At 41.2% G+C, this 16,389-nt stretch overlaps 1 protein-coding gene across 2 annotated transcripts in view; it reads right to left on the bottom strand.

Annotated features, from left to right (window-relative positions):
* Positions 1–16,389, bottom strand: part of UBAC2 (UBA domain containing 2) — a 175,748-nt gene that overhangs the window by 59,198 nt on the left and 100,161 nt on the right. Inside the window, exons 5-6 of one of the 2 annotated variants that reach the window (XM_047720313.1) lie at positions 8,249–8,372; positions 3,038–3,085 (exon numbers count right to left, since the gene is read on the bottom strand). In XM_047720313.1, coding sequence (XP_047576269.1) covers positions 3,038–3,085; positions 8,249–8,372 — 172 coding nt within the window. The remainder of the gene's footprint in view (positions 1–3,037; positions 3,086–8,248; positions 8,373–16,389) is intronic. The other variant, XM_047720312.1, reaches the window with a different exon arrangement.

Raw genomic sequence — 16,389 nt, 5'->3', positions numbered from 1 at the left:
CATGAGTATCACTGATACTAATCATTGTAAGCAAATATAGTATCATCTAATTATGGTAGAATAATAATGAATTACCAAATTGATAAGATTTATCAGATTTGTGTTCATGGTAGGTCAACACTGGCTGAATTACTCACTGTAAAAGTGAAATTTCAATTGGCTCAGAGGAATTCATTAATGGGATTATTTAAATGCTAAACTCTGGGAATTATATTCCAAATACTGTGCAATTCTACTTACTCTTCTCAAACAAGAGATTTTTAGATTAAAAATTTGTGATTGGGGGGGGCGCCTGGGTGGCTCAGTCGTTAAGTGTCTGCCTTTGGCTCAGGTCAGGATCCCAGAGTCCTGGGATCGAGCCCCGCGTCGGGCTCCCTGCTCAGCGGGAAGCCTGCTTCTCCCTCTCCCACTCCCCTTGCTTGTGTTCTCTCTCTTGCTGTGTCTCTCTCTGTCAAATAAATAAATAAAATCTTTAAAAAAAAAAATTTGTGATTGGGGTACTTGGTTGGCTCAGTCAGTTGAGCATCTGACTCTTGATTTCTTCTTAGGTTATGATCTCAGGATTGTGAGATTAGGTCCTCTGTGGGCTCCATGCTGAGCATGGAGCCTGCTTAAGATCTCTCTCCCTCCCTCTGCCCTACCTCCACCCCATCTAAAAAAAAAAAAAAATTGTTACACTTCTAATTCTTAAAAAAAATTTCAGCAATTCCATATATATCACGCAGTGCTCATCACAAGAAACCTGAAACTAATATAACACTGTATGTTAACTATATCGTAATTAAAATAAAAGTTTAATTTAAAAAAAAAGCAAAAAAAAAAAACCAAGCACCTACCTGTTAAGCATGTGTACTGGACAATAACTGGGACCACAACACACATGTTTTAGATTTTAAAAAGACTACAGAGAGATGAAAAAAATGCAACTTCCAACTCTACAGCACTGAATGCCACAAAATGAAACTTTCTAAGGTGATAGCTATTACTTCATTTACAACCAGGAGTCCGAAAACAATAGAGAAATAAAATGAAATGTCTCTCTTTTTTTAAGATTTTATTTATTTGTCAGAGAGAGAGAATGAACACAAGCAGGATAACCGTAAGGCAGAGCAAGCAGAGGGAGAAGCAGACTCCCCACTGAGCAGGAAGCCCTGATGCAGGACTCGATCCCAGGACCCTGGGATCATGACCTGAGCCGAAGGCAACCACTTAACCAACTGAGCCACCCAGGCGTTCCTAAAATGAAATGTCTTAAAACAAATGTCACATAATGAATTATTAAAGACGGGTTTGCTCAAATTTTAAAAAAATTTTTATTTATTTGACAGAGAGTGAGAGAGCACAAGCAGGGGGAGCAGCAGAAAGGGAGGGAGAAACAGACTCCCCGCTGAGCAGGGAGACCGAAGTGGGGCTTGATCCCAGGACCGTGAGATCATGACCTGAGCCCAAGGCAGACGCCTAACCATCCGAGTCACCCAGATGCCCCATTTCTCAAATTCTTGAATGCTTTAGGAAAATACCCAAAACAGAGCTCAAAAGACCATTCATTGCTAAGGGAAACAAAATGTATCACGAAAGAAATAGTAGACTGTCATGCTGCTCTCACTATGAAAGCAATGAGCTATCTATTTATTATTTGCAGGCTGGGGAAGTAGCCGTTTATCAAGGTGGTGCCCAAGTGGAAGAAGATTAGGCTGGGGAGAGCCTGGCGACAGTGCCCTACAGCCTCGGCCTGACCCCCCCACTGTCACCAAGTCACTTTGAGTCTTAGGAACACTAAGTGGCTTGGATGGTTTGAAGAGCACATAACGGAGGACACCTCTGTGGTCCTGAAGGTCAATCAGATATCTCATCAGAATGGGGGCTGGCAGCTTGGGGAATGGACTAAGTTGTACATGAAAGAATGAACACAGAAAAGAAATTATACAGAGCACGTAAAGGAAGGAGAGAAGTGAGCAGGCCCGAACTACCAACACGGGGCCCCAATCCCTCTAACCAGGAAACAAGAGTAAGTTGTGGTTACTCACTCAGTGTCTGCAGGGGAGGGCACGGTTATTTCCAAATCCTTCCCCTGCGACGTTATACACACCACCATGAATCCCTTCTGCAGTTTTCTTAGTCTTTCCCAAGGAAGAAATTAAAACGATATTCCATACACACGATTTATAAACTTATTTTTATATAAGTTTGGGAGTGCAAATTTAAGTCATAAATGTAAAATAAAGCTCAACTTCATGTCTTAGATTTCTTTTTAAATATCTCATACACTCATTAGAGGTTACCACAAATGCTTAATAAAATAATATAGTGTGGGGTGCCTGGGTGGCTCAGTGGGTTAAGCCGCTGCCTTCGGCTCAGGTCATGATCTCAGGGTCCTGGGATCCAGCCCCGCATCGGGCTCTCTGCTCAGCAGGGAGCCTGCTTCCTCCTCTCTCTCTGCCTGCCTCTCTGCCTGCTTGTGATCTCTCTCTGTCAAATAAATAAATAAAATCTTTAAAAAAAAATAATAAAATAATATAGTGTAATTTAAAAGAGCGGCATGGGGGATGGGTGGGGGGAAGAGATTCTAGCGCACAGGTGAGGCTGCCGTCCAGCCCGCCTGCTCAGCCCCCTGCCCTCCCCGGCCACACACCCGACAATTCTCCTGCCACTTCCAGGCCACTTGACTTTCCATTTCGTCTTATTTTCCCCCTTGCATGATAGTGTCTCTTTACAAAACAAGGAGAATATCTCTCGTTATTTTTAGTAAGCCCAACTTCATTTTTTTGGTTGTTTTTTTCCTACTATGAGTTTGACTATTTAGGTGATTTTTAAAAACACTAACAAGAAACTCAGCTACAACTTTCACCAAAATTACCTTGAAAATGGAGACAAACTGGCCCCTTTGCATTAATAAGGGAGCAGCACGAGACAGAACTGACATAGTTAAATGAAATTTGGAGACAACTGAATGTGACCCAAATCCAAACATGACTTTTTTCCTAAAAAGTTGCTTCAGAAAAGTGAGAGCAGTAGGGGGAGGGGAAATCACACTTACAAGTCCACTTATGGCTACAATCCAGATGTAGGAACCAGAGGTGAAAAGCTATAAAAGAAAAAAAAAAGCAACTAAAAATGAAATTCAACCGCCAGTCACAGCATATTTTTGCTTTATAGAACTACAGTGATAACCACTGACATATGAATCATGTATCTCTTAATATAAACAAGAAAATTAATAAATATCCATTTTCTCGCCCAAAAGAAAATAATACATTATTTTTTTCTTCTTTTAACCAAGCTCTCAGCCTTCCCATAGCCAAAAATAGACTGGCTGAATCTGGTCCACTCCCATGCAAAGAAAAATAAGTGAAATTCAAGCAGATTCTTCTTTACAAATGGACATTAATTGACTTAGAGTAAAATAGCACATACAAAGAAATTATCACAAAATATGCAGTCAAGCGTCCCATGCTTGGTGTTAAGTCATGACAAGTAATTGTAGTTTACATCATTCTCTCATGTTAATTTCTCATTCCTGCGACCCTAAAGTGAGCCAAGCAGACTTCTGCACGGAGGCAGGGCCATGCCCAGTGGTGCTCTGCTGACGCTCTCATTCTAGCTAATTCAGAGAGGTTCACCAACTGTTACTTAGCAAACTAAATAATGGTATCAAAGTTAATTAATACAGAAGTAATTAGATTAGGTTTCATAAAATCTCTCGCTTTGTTTTCTAAATCATTTACACATGAGAGTTGTGCTTGGGGTAAAGAAAAAAAAAATCGTAAGACATTCAAAGTGTTCCTGAAAGAAAAAGATCTGGAGCCTACTGTTTGCTCATATTTAGATCTTTAGTCGGGAGTATAAGGACTTCTGCTCCTAGAGAAAAAAGCAGGCCCAGAGGTTAACTGCAGATACTGCACTAGACGAAAACCTCGGAGTTCTGCACATTTATCAAGGATATGTATAAAAAGAACCATGAAAAGAAGGCAGATACAAAGGCAAGAGATGACAAAGCATGAGAAGAAAGAGGCTGACAAATTTTGTTCTTAGTGCTACCTCACGCAGAAAGGAGCACTGGCTGCAAATACAAATTTAATCCTTGACCTAAAATTTAATCATTTTTAAAGAAAAGGTGGTGTATAGATATATAATGGAATATTACTCAGCTGTCAAAAATGAAATCTATCATTATTATTAACATATAATATATTATTTGTTTCTGGGGAACAGGTCTGTGATTCACCAGTCTTACACAATTCACAGTGCTCCCAGTAGCACATACCCTCCCCAGTGTCCATCACCCAGCCACATCATCCCTCCCATCTCCCTCCCCTCCAGCAATCCTCAGTTTGTTTCCTGAAATTAAGAGTCTCTTATAGCTTGTCTCCATCTCTGGTTTCCACTTGTTTCATTTTTTCCTCTCTTCCCCTGTGATCCTCTGCCTTGTTTCTCAAATTCTACATATGAGTGAGATCATAACTGTCCTTCTCTCATTGACTTATTTCACTCAGCATAATACCCTCTAGTTCCATCCATGTTGTTGCAAATGACAAGATTTCATTTTGTTGATGGCTGTGTAACAGTCCATTGTATAGTATATACCTCACCTTCTTTATCCATTTATCTGTTGATGGACATCTGGGCTCTTTCCATAGTTTGGCTATTGTGGACATTGCCGCTATAAACATTCGGGTGCACGTGCCCCTTCGGATCACTACATTTGTATCTTTGGGGTAAGTACCCAGTAGTGTAATTGCTGGTCGTAGGGTAGCTCTATTTTCAGCTTTCTGAGGAACCTCTAGAGTTTTCCAGAGTGGCTGCATCAGCTTGCATTCCCACCAACAGTGTAGGAGGGTTCCCCTTTCTCTGCATCTTCGCCAGCATCTGTCATTTCCTGACTTGTTAATTTTAGCCATTCTGACTGGTGTGAGGTGATATCTCATTGTGGTTTTGATTTGTATTTCCCTGATGCTAAGTGATGTGGAGTACTTTTTCATGTGTCTGTTGGTCATGTGGATGTCTTCTTTGCAGAAATATCTGTTCATATCTTCTGCCCATTTCTTGATTGGATTATTTGTTCCTTGGGTGTTCAGTTTGATAAATTCTCTATAGATTTTTAGATACTAGCCCTTTATCTGATATGTCATTTGCAAAAAAAAAAAAAATGAAATCTTGCTATCTGCAATGACGTGAATGGAACTAGAGGGTATTATACTAAGCAAAATAAATCAAATCATGGAAAGACAATTATATGATTTCGTTCATATGTGGAATTTAAGAAACAAAACAGAGGAACATAAAGGAAAGGAGGAAAAAAAAAAACCAAGACATAATTGGAGAGGAAGACAAACCATAAAAGACTATTAACCACAGGTAACAAACTGAGGGCTGCTGGAGAGGAGGTGGGTGGGGGGATGGGATAACTGGGTGATGGGCATTAAGGAGGGCACGTGATGTAATGAGCACTGGGTGTTATATACAACTGATGAATCACTGAACTCTACCTTTAAAACTAATAATACACTCTATGTTAATTTAATTTAAATTTTAAAAAATCAACCCTTTTACCTAACATGGATGCTTGCTGAGTATATACGACTCTGAAAATAACAAGGATGAGAATAATATGGACAGTTTTCTGTAGCCGTATTCTAAAAGTATAAGGAATAATAAAATAGCTAACACTTTCTTTTTGTTGTTTTGTTTCATTTTTGTTTTCAGCTAACACTTCCATGACACTTACTATGTGCCAAGCAGTGATCTTAACGCTTTTCGTATATTGAACAGAATCCTCCTAAACCCCCTACAAAGTAAGTTCTATTATGAACTCTATTTTAATCATGCAAACTGAGGTTAAGCGATTTGCTCAAGATCAGAGAGCTGGTGGGTGATGGCACTGGGACTGTACCCATGCGGTCAGCCTCTGCACCCAGTGCTCGTGACCTCCATGTTTCCTACACAAGCAGGAAGAGCACATCATTAATTTCATCCATAAAAAGTTATTTCCAGGGCTGCCTGGGTGGCTCAGTGAGTTAAGCCTCTGCCTTCAGCTCAGGTCATGATCTCAGGGTCCTGGGATCGAGTCCCGCATCGGGCTCTCTGCTGGGCAGAGAGCCTGCTTCCTCCTCTCTCAATCTCTCTCCCTCCCTCTCTGCCTACTTGTGATCTCTTTCTGTCAAATAAATAAAATCTTTTAAAAAAAAAAGTTATTTCCATTGGACTCTTAAGTCCCTCATCTTATTGCATGTTTGGCCCCAATTGTGTCTGTTCGTGTTTTTAACAGTGTGTATGTCTTTTTCTCATTGCCGGGTTCCTTGAGGTCAGGTGCTACAACTCATTTCATGCTCCACAGCCCCTGGTTTCTCAAGCCATTAGATACCTTCCCAAACATTTCTGTTCTTCTGATAATAATTAAAATCACTCAATCATTCACTCATTCCCTCCTTCATTCATCCAATGTCCCTGGCATCAAAAAGCTGTTCTGTAGGAGAAAGAAAGGAACAGGAACATGTGTGAAGGTCCGGGGAGGACAGAGGTAGGGAAAGAATAGAGACTTTGAGAATATGGGGTTCACATTCATTTCAAGGTGGGGAGGGGGTGAGAGTAGGTACTAGACAGGCAGAAAGAACCCTGGAGGCCACTCATGCTAAGAATTTCAGATGTTATCAAGATGCCAAAGAGGCATCTCCACCCCCACTTTCTGATACCAGCTTCTACCTCACCAATAAATAAATAAATAAATAAAATTCACAATCTCAGAAAAACCAACAGTGGCAGCTAGAGAGTCATGAATTAGTTAATAACAGGAACCTACTGACTTAGTTCTTACTGTTTGGATTACCCTAACTATCACTAATCCTTCCAGTGACCTAGTAAGACACACAGGGTTATTAGCCCTTTACAGATGGGCACATGGGAGCACAGAAAAGTAATCAAGCAAACCACTACCAGAGCGAGCAATCAAACCAAAATGCACTTGGCACCAAAGACTTTCCACAGTACCACTCAATTCCCATGTCATAACAAATAAAACAACATTTTTCATTCTCTAAAGCTCTGTAACTTCAGAGTTGGCGGGAACTAGAGGGTCAACATGAGGCTCAACTTGACCTAAGGCCCAGACTACTGGGTGCCATGCTAGAACTAGAACTTGGGTGTCCTGCCCCTCGTCCAGAGGACTCTGTACCGCTGCCTTCTGCCTTCTGCTGTAACATCTTCTCAGAAAGTAACCAAGCCACAGCAAATCCTAGTAATAAGAATGAACTGCAGAAAGAGGCTATTAGGTGACATGAGCACTCGGAAGGATAAGGGAGAGTTAACGGCATGCAGGTTGAGAGATGAAAAATAAACATTTCATGAGAAACAGTTGTAAAAGTGGTGAGGAAACACCCACCCCAGATGAGCCATTGATAACACCTGACAGCGCACTAGACGAGTTGGAGGAAATACCAAAGGTTAAAAGGGGAGGGAGGAGGGCATTTGACAGAGACGTTAGTATCCGGTTTGATATGTGTGGGATAAGGAATGTTATGAGTATTCACAGTGGATCAAAAGGCCAAGCTACACATGGTACCACAGGAAACAGCAGAATAAAAGTTCACATCAAAAGCTCTGAGAGTGAAAGGAAAGTGACAAGTATCACAGGTAGAAAATGAAAATCACGTATCTTCTGTCACTTGGCCTGGAACTTGGCAGGGATAGGTCGATGGCACTGGGTACTGGTGAACAGAACCTTTTTCAATTTAAATCAAACAGTAAGAACTCTTCATGGTCTTCATATCAAACCACCTAGCAGATGGTCAGAGCGCCATCGTGTCCATGCGGCGCGGGAGTCATAAAGCGGGGAGGGCATACCTGGTTTCTTCTTCAGAGCTTTCATTGTGACGCTGTACTCAATAAAGTAATTTTGACAGTGATTTTCCACTTTCTACCTTTCAACTGTTCTCATTTGTTTCCACTTCATACTGTGATTTTGAAAAGTACTTACACGGAATTACACAATGCCATTAAAATATTTTCCACTGATACAAATTACAGTGAAAGCTCTTATCAGATTTCTAAAGACTGTGAAAGTATTCTAGTACTTTATATACCTTGATGTTCTTGTTCTGTAACACTTCCTTTGAACATCTGATATAGATCATAAAGCCAAACTTATGGGAAAAAAAAAAAAACACTGTTTTTAAGGACATCAAATGAGAAACAGATCCCTCCCCCCAAAAAAGATCTGGTTAAAGAGATGTGAACATAAAAATGCATACTGTACCTGTAGTCCCAATATGTAAATCAATGTCTTGTTTGTGATGGACAACGGGCCCAAAATTTGTGCGACTTGGATTCTTGGTATGGAGCAGTAAAACGGTACAAACAGAGCAAAGACAGGTGCCAGGCTACGCAAACAAATAAAAAAAAAATCACTCTAGTCATACTCAATTTAAAATACCAAGAGCAAATAGATACTTGAAGTAATACTGGTTATAATTTTATTTCTGTCTGAAAGCATGGTCTCAGATATAGAAGGTTTCTACACGTGCATCACATTGAAAATAATTTGTACTTATAGATAACATTTTTATGAAAACTCTAATTATCTAATACTTATTGACTTTCCCAAAACTACTGCAAAGTGGCTCAGCATCTACTAATTAACTGTCAGGCATTGTGAGAAAATTTAAAGTTGCTGCTATGTTTTCTTTCCACGAATGACTTAAATCTAATGAAAGAGTCTGTAACAAAAGCAACAAACATCATTCACCACGGTCACATCCCAAGGCTCATCCCACGCTGTCCAACTTGATCACCGTAGCATCTGACACGCTTACCACCCTTGCCTTCCCTTCCTCAAACCCCTTCTTCCCCCTGCCTTAAAACCTGTTCTTGGGCACCTGGGTGGCTCAGTCGGTTAAGCGACTGCCTTCAGCTCAGGTCATAATCCCGGAGTCCTGGGATAGAGTCCCAAATCGGGCTCCCAGCTCCGCAGTGAGTCTGCTTCTCCCTGACCCCCACACCCCACTCATGCTCTCTCTTACTCGCTCTGTCTCAAACAAATAAACAAAATCTTTAAAAAAAAATATGTTCTTGCTGGTCCCCTAGACTTCTCCTGCCACTCTTCTTCTACCCTCTCCAGGGCCCCACTAGGGCTCTCCTTGTTCTAGTGTCTCCCTGCATCACCCCAAGCCCTTCTCTGGCGTTGACTGTGAGATGGAAGTGAGTTCCCAAACTGTCTGCCTGTCTCTCCCCTCATTATGAAACTCAATTTGATACCTTCAACTTGACTGATCCAAAAGTCACAAGTGTCTTTCTAATTAAAGTCTTATTTCTTTTTAATCCATCTCTAAACCCCGCTGACACACAAAACACTACTCTGATCATGTCACATGCCTGTTTAAAACCCATCCTTCCACAGGCTCCCAGGATCCAAAGAGGAAATGTAAATATAAGCATGAAATAGCAAAGCCCTCCAGTCCTTTCTTATTAGTGTAGTCTCCCACACCTGTCCTCCGCTCCCTTCCCCCAATTTGGCCCCTCCCCCCACCTTTACTGCCTAAGCCTCTCCCTGGGCACATTAGGCTCTTTTAACTATTCACGGACACAAGTTATTCTTCCAACCTAAATGTCCTTCCCACTTTTCTGTCTAGGAAATACCTACGGTGTATGACAGCTCAATTCTGTCCCACAGGCATCACGCCAACTCCTCTGGGTGGCCAGAAGCTCCCTTCTTTGCCCTAAAGCCACCACAGTGTCACTGTCAGAGCAAATCAGTGAGTCCCTGGGCACTGTGTGCAAGGTGGCAGCCCAAGTTCAGGAGCTCATCTACATCCATGCGCAGGAGCAGTCTCTGATCTTAAGAAACCAGCTCCAGGACCACACACTCACGTTCCTGCCACGACCAGGCAGGCAGCAGGAATGAGGAGATCGGTCTGGACACACACTTGCACCAACTCTTCATTTGACACTCGGCTTCATGACTCAATCTATCTTTCATTTTCCCTTGTTTGTTTGTTTATTTGTTTATTTGTTTATTTTTGGTAAGGGGCACCAGTACATCTTCATCATAAGAAAAATGCAAGAAAGGTTCTTACTCCCATTTTTGTGGAAACACAAGACCCTCTTGTGCAAAATGTTCCCTCCTTTGATAAGGAATGTGTTATTAAAAAATCACTCCCTGTCCTCTCAATTCTGCTTCTAAAAACAAAACGAGAGCAAACATACACTACAAAGGTGAAAAATGGCAGCAGTGTCAGTAGCATCTGTAAGAATGCAGCAAATACCAGAATAGGGAAAACCCCAACCGGCAAACACCGAAGTGCCAGACACTGGGTAAGGACTGGAGACCCAGATGTGTGAGATGCAATCTTTCTCAGTTTTGCACGAGAGATGACAGGGACAGGGCAGCCGAGGTATGTACCCAGCACGCCGGTTCGGCCTCACATGCCTCACTCGGCTGACCCTCCTCTGAGGCCGAGTAGCGAGCCGAGCAGGGAAGGAAATGCATTCTCTTGGGCCCTCTGGCATGGGGGTGCTCATTTAATGTGGGGCAATAAAATAATCCTTATTCTTGAAGAGGTGTATGGTCAGATTTTTTTTTCCCCCAAAATGGGATAGTACTTATGAGCAGAGCCTAGTGGCTGTAAGTCTAATCTTTTTTGTTATTTATTTTTAATTGAAGCAAAATTAACATACAGTATTATGTTAGTTTCAGGTGTACAATATAGGGATTCAACGCTCCTGTACATTACTCTGTGCTCGTCACAATAAATGTACTATCGTTCTTCCTAGGGTTAGGGTTAGAGTTAGTCTTAGGGGTAGGGTTAGGGACAGGGGTTAGGGGTTAGGGTATGCGCCTTGTGTCCCGCAGTTCAGATACCTCTCCAGAGAATAAAATCCCAGACTTCTGCTGAGGTGAGAACAGTCTGTAGCATCCATCCACCCAGCTGAGAAAAGGAGGGTTAAATAGATACTCAGTTGGTCCTTCTGTTTTCATGTCTACCTTCACACCCATTTTTCAGATATACTACCAATTGTTAACTGTTTCAGTGCTTCTCCAGGATAACTAGGTTGCTTCTCAGTTTTTCTTATGGTTTGTTCCAGAAGTCACTTTCTTAGCTCTTGGGAGAGGTGGTTTGGGGTTAGGATTAGTGGTTAGGGTGTGTGCCTGGTATCCTGCATTTTGGAGACCTCTCCAGAGGCTTATGGTTAGTTCAGTATTAGCCTTAGGGTCAGGCGTTAGATGCCAAGATTGTGCCTAGCATCCTACAGTTCAGAGACCTCTCCAGAGATTAAAACCCCAGACTTTTACTGGGGTAGGAACAGACACGGCAGCCATCTACTGATCTGAGGCAAGGAGGCAATCTGGTACTCTAAATACTCTTTGAATGGCTATTTGATTGGTCCTTCCGTTTTTATCTCTACCTTCACACCCAATAAAGGTGCTCTTAATCTGTTTCACCCAACCCCAGACCCACCATCCCTACAGCAACCACCTGCCTGTTCTCTGAATTTAAGAGTCTCTTTTTCCAACATCTGTCCATCAGTCATCTGAAAATCATTTTTCCCACTTAAAATATCTTTATTTAATCTTCATTTTTGAATGATGATTTTGGTAATTTAATTTTTAAGTTTTTTATTATGTTCAGTTAGATGTTGGAAAATATCATGTACAGGTTGCAAGCATTATCTATGTCATAACAGTAGTTGATTAACTTTGCTTTTAGAAGTAAAAAAATTAATCTCTTTTTTCATTGGTCTTTGTTTTCTTTGTTCATTTTGTTTAATTCTGCATATGAGTAAAATCATATGGTATTTGTCTTCCTCTTATTTCACTTAGCATTTTACTCTATAGGTCTATCCATGACATTGCAAAGGGTAAGAGCTCATTCTTTTTTCATGGCTAATATTCCTGTGTGTGTGTGTGCGTGCGCGTGTGTGCGTGCACATGCACGCATGCAACATCTTTATCCATTCATCTATCAATGGACGCTTGTGTTGCTTCCATATCTTGGCTATTACAAATACTGTTGGAATAAACATAAGGGGTGCATTTATCTTTTTGAATTAGTGTTTTCATTTTCTCTGGGTAAGTACCCAGCAGTGGAATTAATGGATCATAGTAATTCTATTTTTAGTTTTTTAGGGAACTTCCATACTGTTTTCCACAGTAGCTGCACCAATTTGCATTCCCGCCAACAGTGCACAGGGATTCTTTTTTTTTCCACCCACTTGCCAACACTTGTTATTTCTTATCTTTTTGATTGTAGTTATTCTCACAGATGTTAAGATGATATCTCACTGAGGTTTTGATTTGCATGTTCCTAACGACCGAGCACTTTTTCATGTGTCTATTGGCTGTCTGTATGTCTTCTTTGGAAAAATGTCTGTTCAGATCCTCTGTCCTTTTTTTAATCAAACTATTTGTGGGTTTTTTGGTGTTGTGATACAGATGTTCTTTGTATTTTTTGGATGTTAACCCCTTATCAGATAAATCATTTGCAGCATCTTCTCCCATTCAGTAGGCTGCCTTGTTGCTTTGTTGATGGTTTCCTTCACTGTGCAAAAATTCTTTATTTTGATGTAGTCCCAATAGTTTATTTTTGCTTTTGTTTTCCTTGCCTGTGGAGACATATCTAAAAAATGTTTCTCTAGCCAATGTCAAAGAGATTACTGCCTATGTCTTCTTCGAGGAGGCTGATAGTTTCAGGTCTTACATATAGGTCTAATCCATTTTGAGCTTATTTTTATGATCACATTTTAACCAACTATAAGGTTTTAAAAAGTCTCTCATGAGAGGAGCATCTGCGTGGCTTAGTCAGTTGAGCCTCCAACTTGTTATTTCGGCTCAGGCTGTGATCTCACGGGTTGTGATCTCATGGGTTGTGAGATAGAGGAGCCCTACACAAGGCTCCGTGCTCAGTAGGGAGTCTGCTTGAGATTCTTTCCCTGTGCCCCTCCCCCACCTCTTTCTCAAATAAATAAATCTTTATTTTTTTTTAAGATTTTATTTATTTATTTGACAGACAGAGATCACAAGTAGGCAGAGAGGCAGGCAGAGAGAGAGGAGGAAGCTGGCTCCCTGTTGAGCAGAGAGCCCGATGCAGGGCTCGATCCCAGGACCCTGGGATCATGACCTGAGGCGAAGGCAGAGGCTTTAACCCACTGAGCCACCCAGGTGCCCCAAATCTTTATTTTTTTTTAAGGTGTTATTTATTTATTTGATAGACACAGAGAGAGAGAACACAAGCAGGGGGAGCAGCAGAGGGAGAGGGAGAAGCAGGCTCTCTGCTGAACAGGGAGCCTGATGTGGGGCTGGATCCCAGGACTCTGGGATCATGACCCTGAGCCAAAGACAGACACTTAATCAACTGAGCCACCCACGTGCCCCATAAATAAATCTTTTAAAAATAAGGTCTCCCAATAGATTACTCTATTAGAAAGCACAATATTTTACTTAGCATTGCATCCTCTGATAACTCTGTAAATCCTTACACATAATTTACTTTCAATATTTGATTGTGAAAACTGACAAAGCAATGTTCATGAACAGAGTTATTTAAACTGCCATTCAATGGATAGAGAAGATGTGGTATGTGTACACACACACACACACACACACATACACACAGGAGTATTACTCAGCCATCAAAAATGAAATCCTGCCATTTGCAACAACGTGGATGGTACTAGAGGGTATTATGCTAAACAAAATGTGAATCACAGAAAGATTCATGTGATTTAATTCATAGGTAGGATTTGAGAAACAAAACAGAGGAGCATAGGGGAAGGGAGGGAAAAATAAAACAAGATGAAATTAGAGAGGGAGACAAAGCTAAGAGACTCTTAATCACAGGAAACAAACTGAGGGCTGCTGGAGGGGAGGGGAGTGGGGGGACAGGGTAACTGGGTGACGGTCATTAAAGTGGGCACGTGAGGTAATGAGCACGGGGTGTTATATACAACTGATGAGTCACTGAACTCTACCTCTGAAACTAATAATACACTCTGTGTTAATTAATTGAATTTAAATTAAAAAATAAACTGCCATTCTAAATACTACACAAAAGAACTGTTTAATTCCATTTCAACTTGTCAAAACTCAAACGAAGTTGATTAAGCACTGTGTATTCATTCGTTCCATTAAAAAGTACAAGCTGGTCACTCCTCGGCTTAAAATCCTCCATTGAGTCCCCACACTAGAGTAAAACCCAGTCTTTTTTTTTTTTTTTTTTTTAAGATTTTATTTCTTTATTTGACAGAGAGAGACTCAGTGAGAGAGGGAACACAAGCAGGGGGAGGGGAGAGGGAGAAGCAGGCTCCCCACAGAGCAGGGAGCCTGACAAGGGACACAATCCAAGGACCCTGGGCTCATGGCCTGAGCCGAACGCAGACGCTTAATGACGGAGCCACCCAGGCTCCCCAAAAGCCAAAGTCTTTACAAAGACCTAAAAGGCCCCTGCATCCGGGCCCTTGAACTTGGTCTTCTACTACATGGCCTCCCCGCCACTCCCTCTGGCTGCTCCATCCACCCTGGCCCAGCCTGTGTCTCACTCACTCGCAGGCATGCCCCAGGGTACATGCATCTCCTGATGGTGTCTTCTCAGAGACGCCATTCACTCCCTCCCACCCTTCTGGTCTTTACTCACACAGCTCCTTCTCAGAGAAGACAGTTCTCTAGGTCATCTCCCCACAGCACCTATAACCTCCTAATCTACTACGTGACTTACTTATCATCTGTTTGTCTGACTGGAGGGAAACTCCATGGTGCCTGGGATTTCTGTTGGTTTTGTCTGCTGCTCTATCACTGCTCTCTAAAACTGTGCCTGGCACAGAAGAGTTGCTCAAAAAATATTTGCTGAATAAATGAATTTCTCTTTAAAATGGCAAACTACACAGAGTTTGTCTTCTGTTTTACAAATGCATCTTGCTTTATTATCTTTAACGGGATTAAAACATATAGTTTCATATACATACTCAAAATATGGCCTGCTGGGCTCTTGGTAATAATAAGAAAGTTCTATTTTAGTTGCACTTGAGGGATCTTACCACAGAACATGTTCTTTGAGGTACTTAATTTATAGAAGTTCTTCTGTTTACACAGTGTAAAGGGTGACATTACAATGGAGAATCTGAGGCCACCATCCCGTCTGAGGCTCTGCTTCAATGTAAACTAACCAAGAAAATACTGATAGGAATTTTAATGACCACAGTTCATGTCTTATAAACCAATAAGAGAAGTTTAAAAATTCCTTAGAAGTTATTAATCACTATATAGTTTTAAACGATGACTAAGTACTAGACCACATGTACCCCTAACACAAAAGCACACATTTCAGACCGTGAACATACAGGTTGTTTTGTAGAAATTTCCACTGCTATTTCTATACACACAGACTTCACAAAATATCATGTTATTAGTCACTGACCAGTTTTTCTCTTTTCCTTATTTTGTGATACAACATCTGTTCTGTACACTGTCAACAGTAATTCATACCGCGACTAGCTAACCCTTGGACGCCCTATCTGGTTTAAGCATATGAAGGTGAAGTACAGAAAAGAGGAAAACAGGTTGTAATTCACTCTTTCCTTCCTTCCTTCAACTAATGTCACTAGTGTTTATTGAGTACCTCCTATATACTCACAACTGTACTTGATAGGATAAAATACTAGAAAACACTCAGTTCAGGTCACCAATGTCCATCTTGTGTTTTCTACAGAAAAGGACGCAGACTGCACTTCCACAGTCCAACGACAGAAATCCCAGTAACTTTCAAAGACAAGACAAACAAGGTTTGTGGGCTCAGGCCATGCTTGCACACTATGCCCCACAGCATCTCACAGGACAACCACCCCACGGCATTTCCTTTACACACTTGACCGCTCTGATAACCCAGCAGGGGGTGGATCCAGTTTGCTACAACATTTAACTAGGTGAGTTCTTCATTACACAACAACGTTTAACTTAATAAAATCTATTTCAAAAATTAAAAACCGAAACACTCCACGAGGATGTCATTTCCACAAACTGAGAAGCTTCTCAACAACATCTTCTTCAAGGTTTCTTCAATCTAAGTTTTAAATGAACTAGTTCTAGAATATTTTATCATATTCATCCAGCAAATCATAAAATCTTTTTATTTCACCCCCGGAATTTTTGCACTAGGAAGTAGCTTGGCGATCATTTACTTCAATGCCTTTATTTTACAGACAGTGAGATGGAGGCCCAAAGAATTGGGTGTCGCTGCTCTTCTGACAGTGCTCCTTTATAGATCTTCAGCCTTTTAGAGCTTGGAAGAACCGAGTCCACTTCTAGATGGACTGATACCACCGACAGGCTGAAGCCCCTCGGTCATTCTGACAGATCTTGGAGTGGAAGGTCTGAAGTCAGAGTTACAAATTCCTACCAAAATGATTTAA

This window comes from Lutra lutra, chromosome 3 (genome assembly GCF_902655055.1).
Source record: "Lutra lutra chromosome 3, mLutLut1.2, whole genome shotgun sequence".
Lineage (NCBI taxonomy): Eukaryota > Metazoa > Chordata > Mammalia > Carnivora > Mustelidae > Lutra > Lutra lutra.
This window is presented reverse-complemented; position numbering and strand designations above follow the sequence as displayed.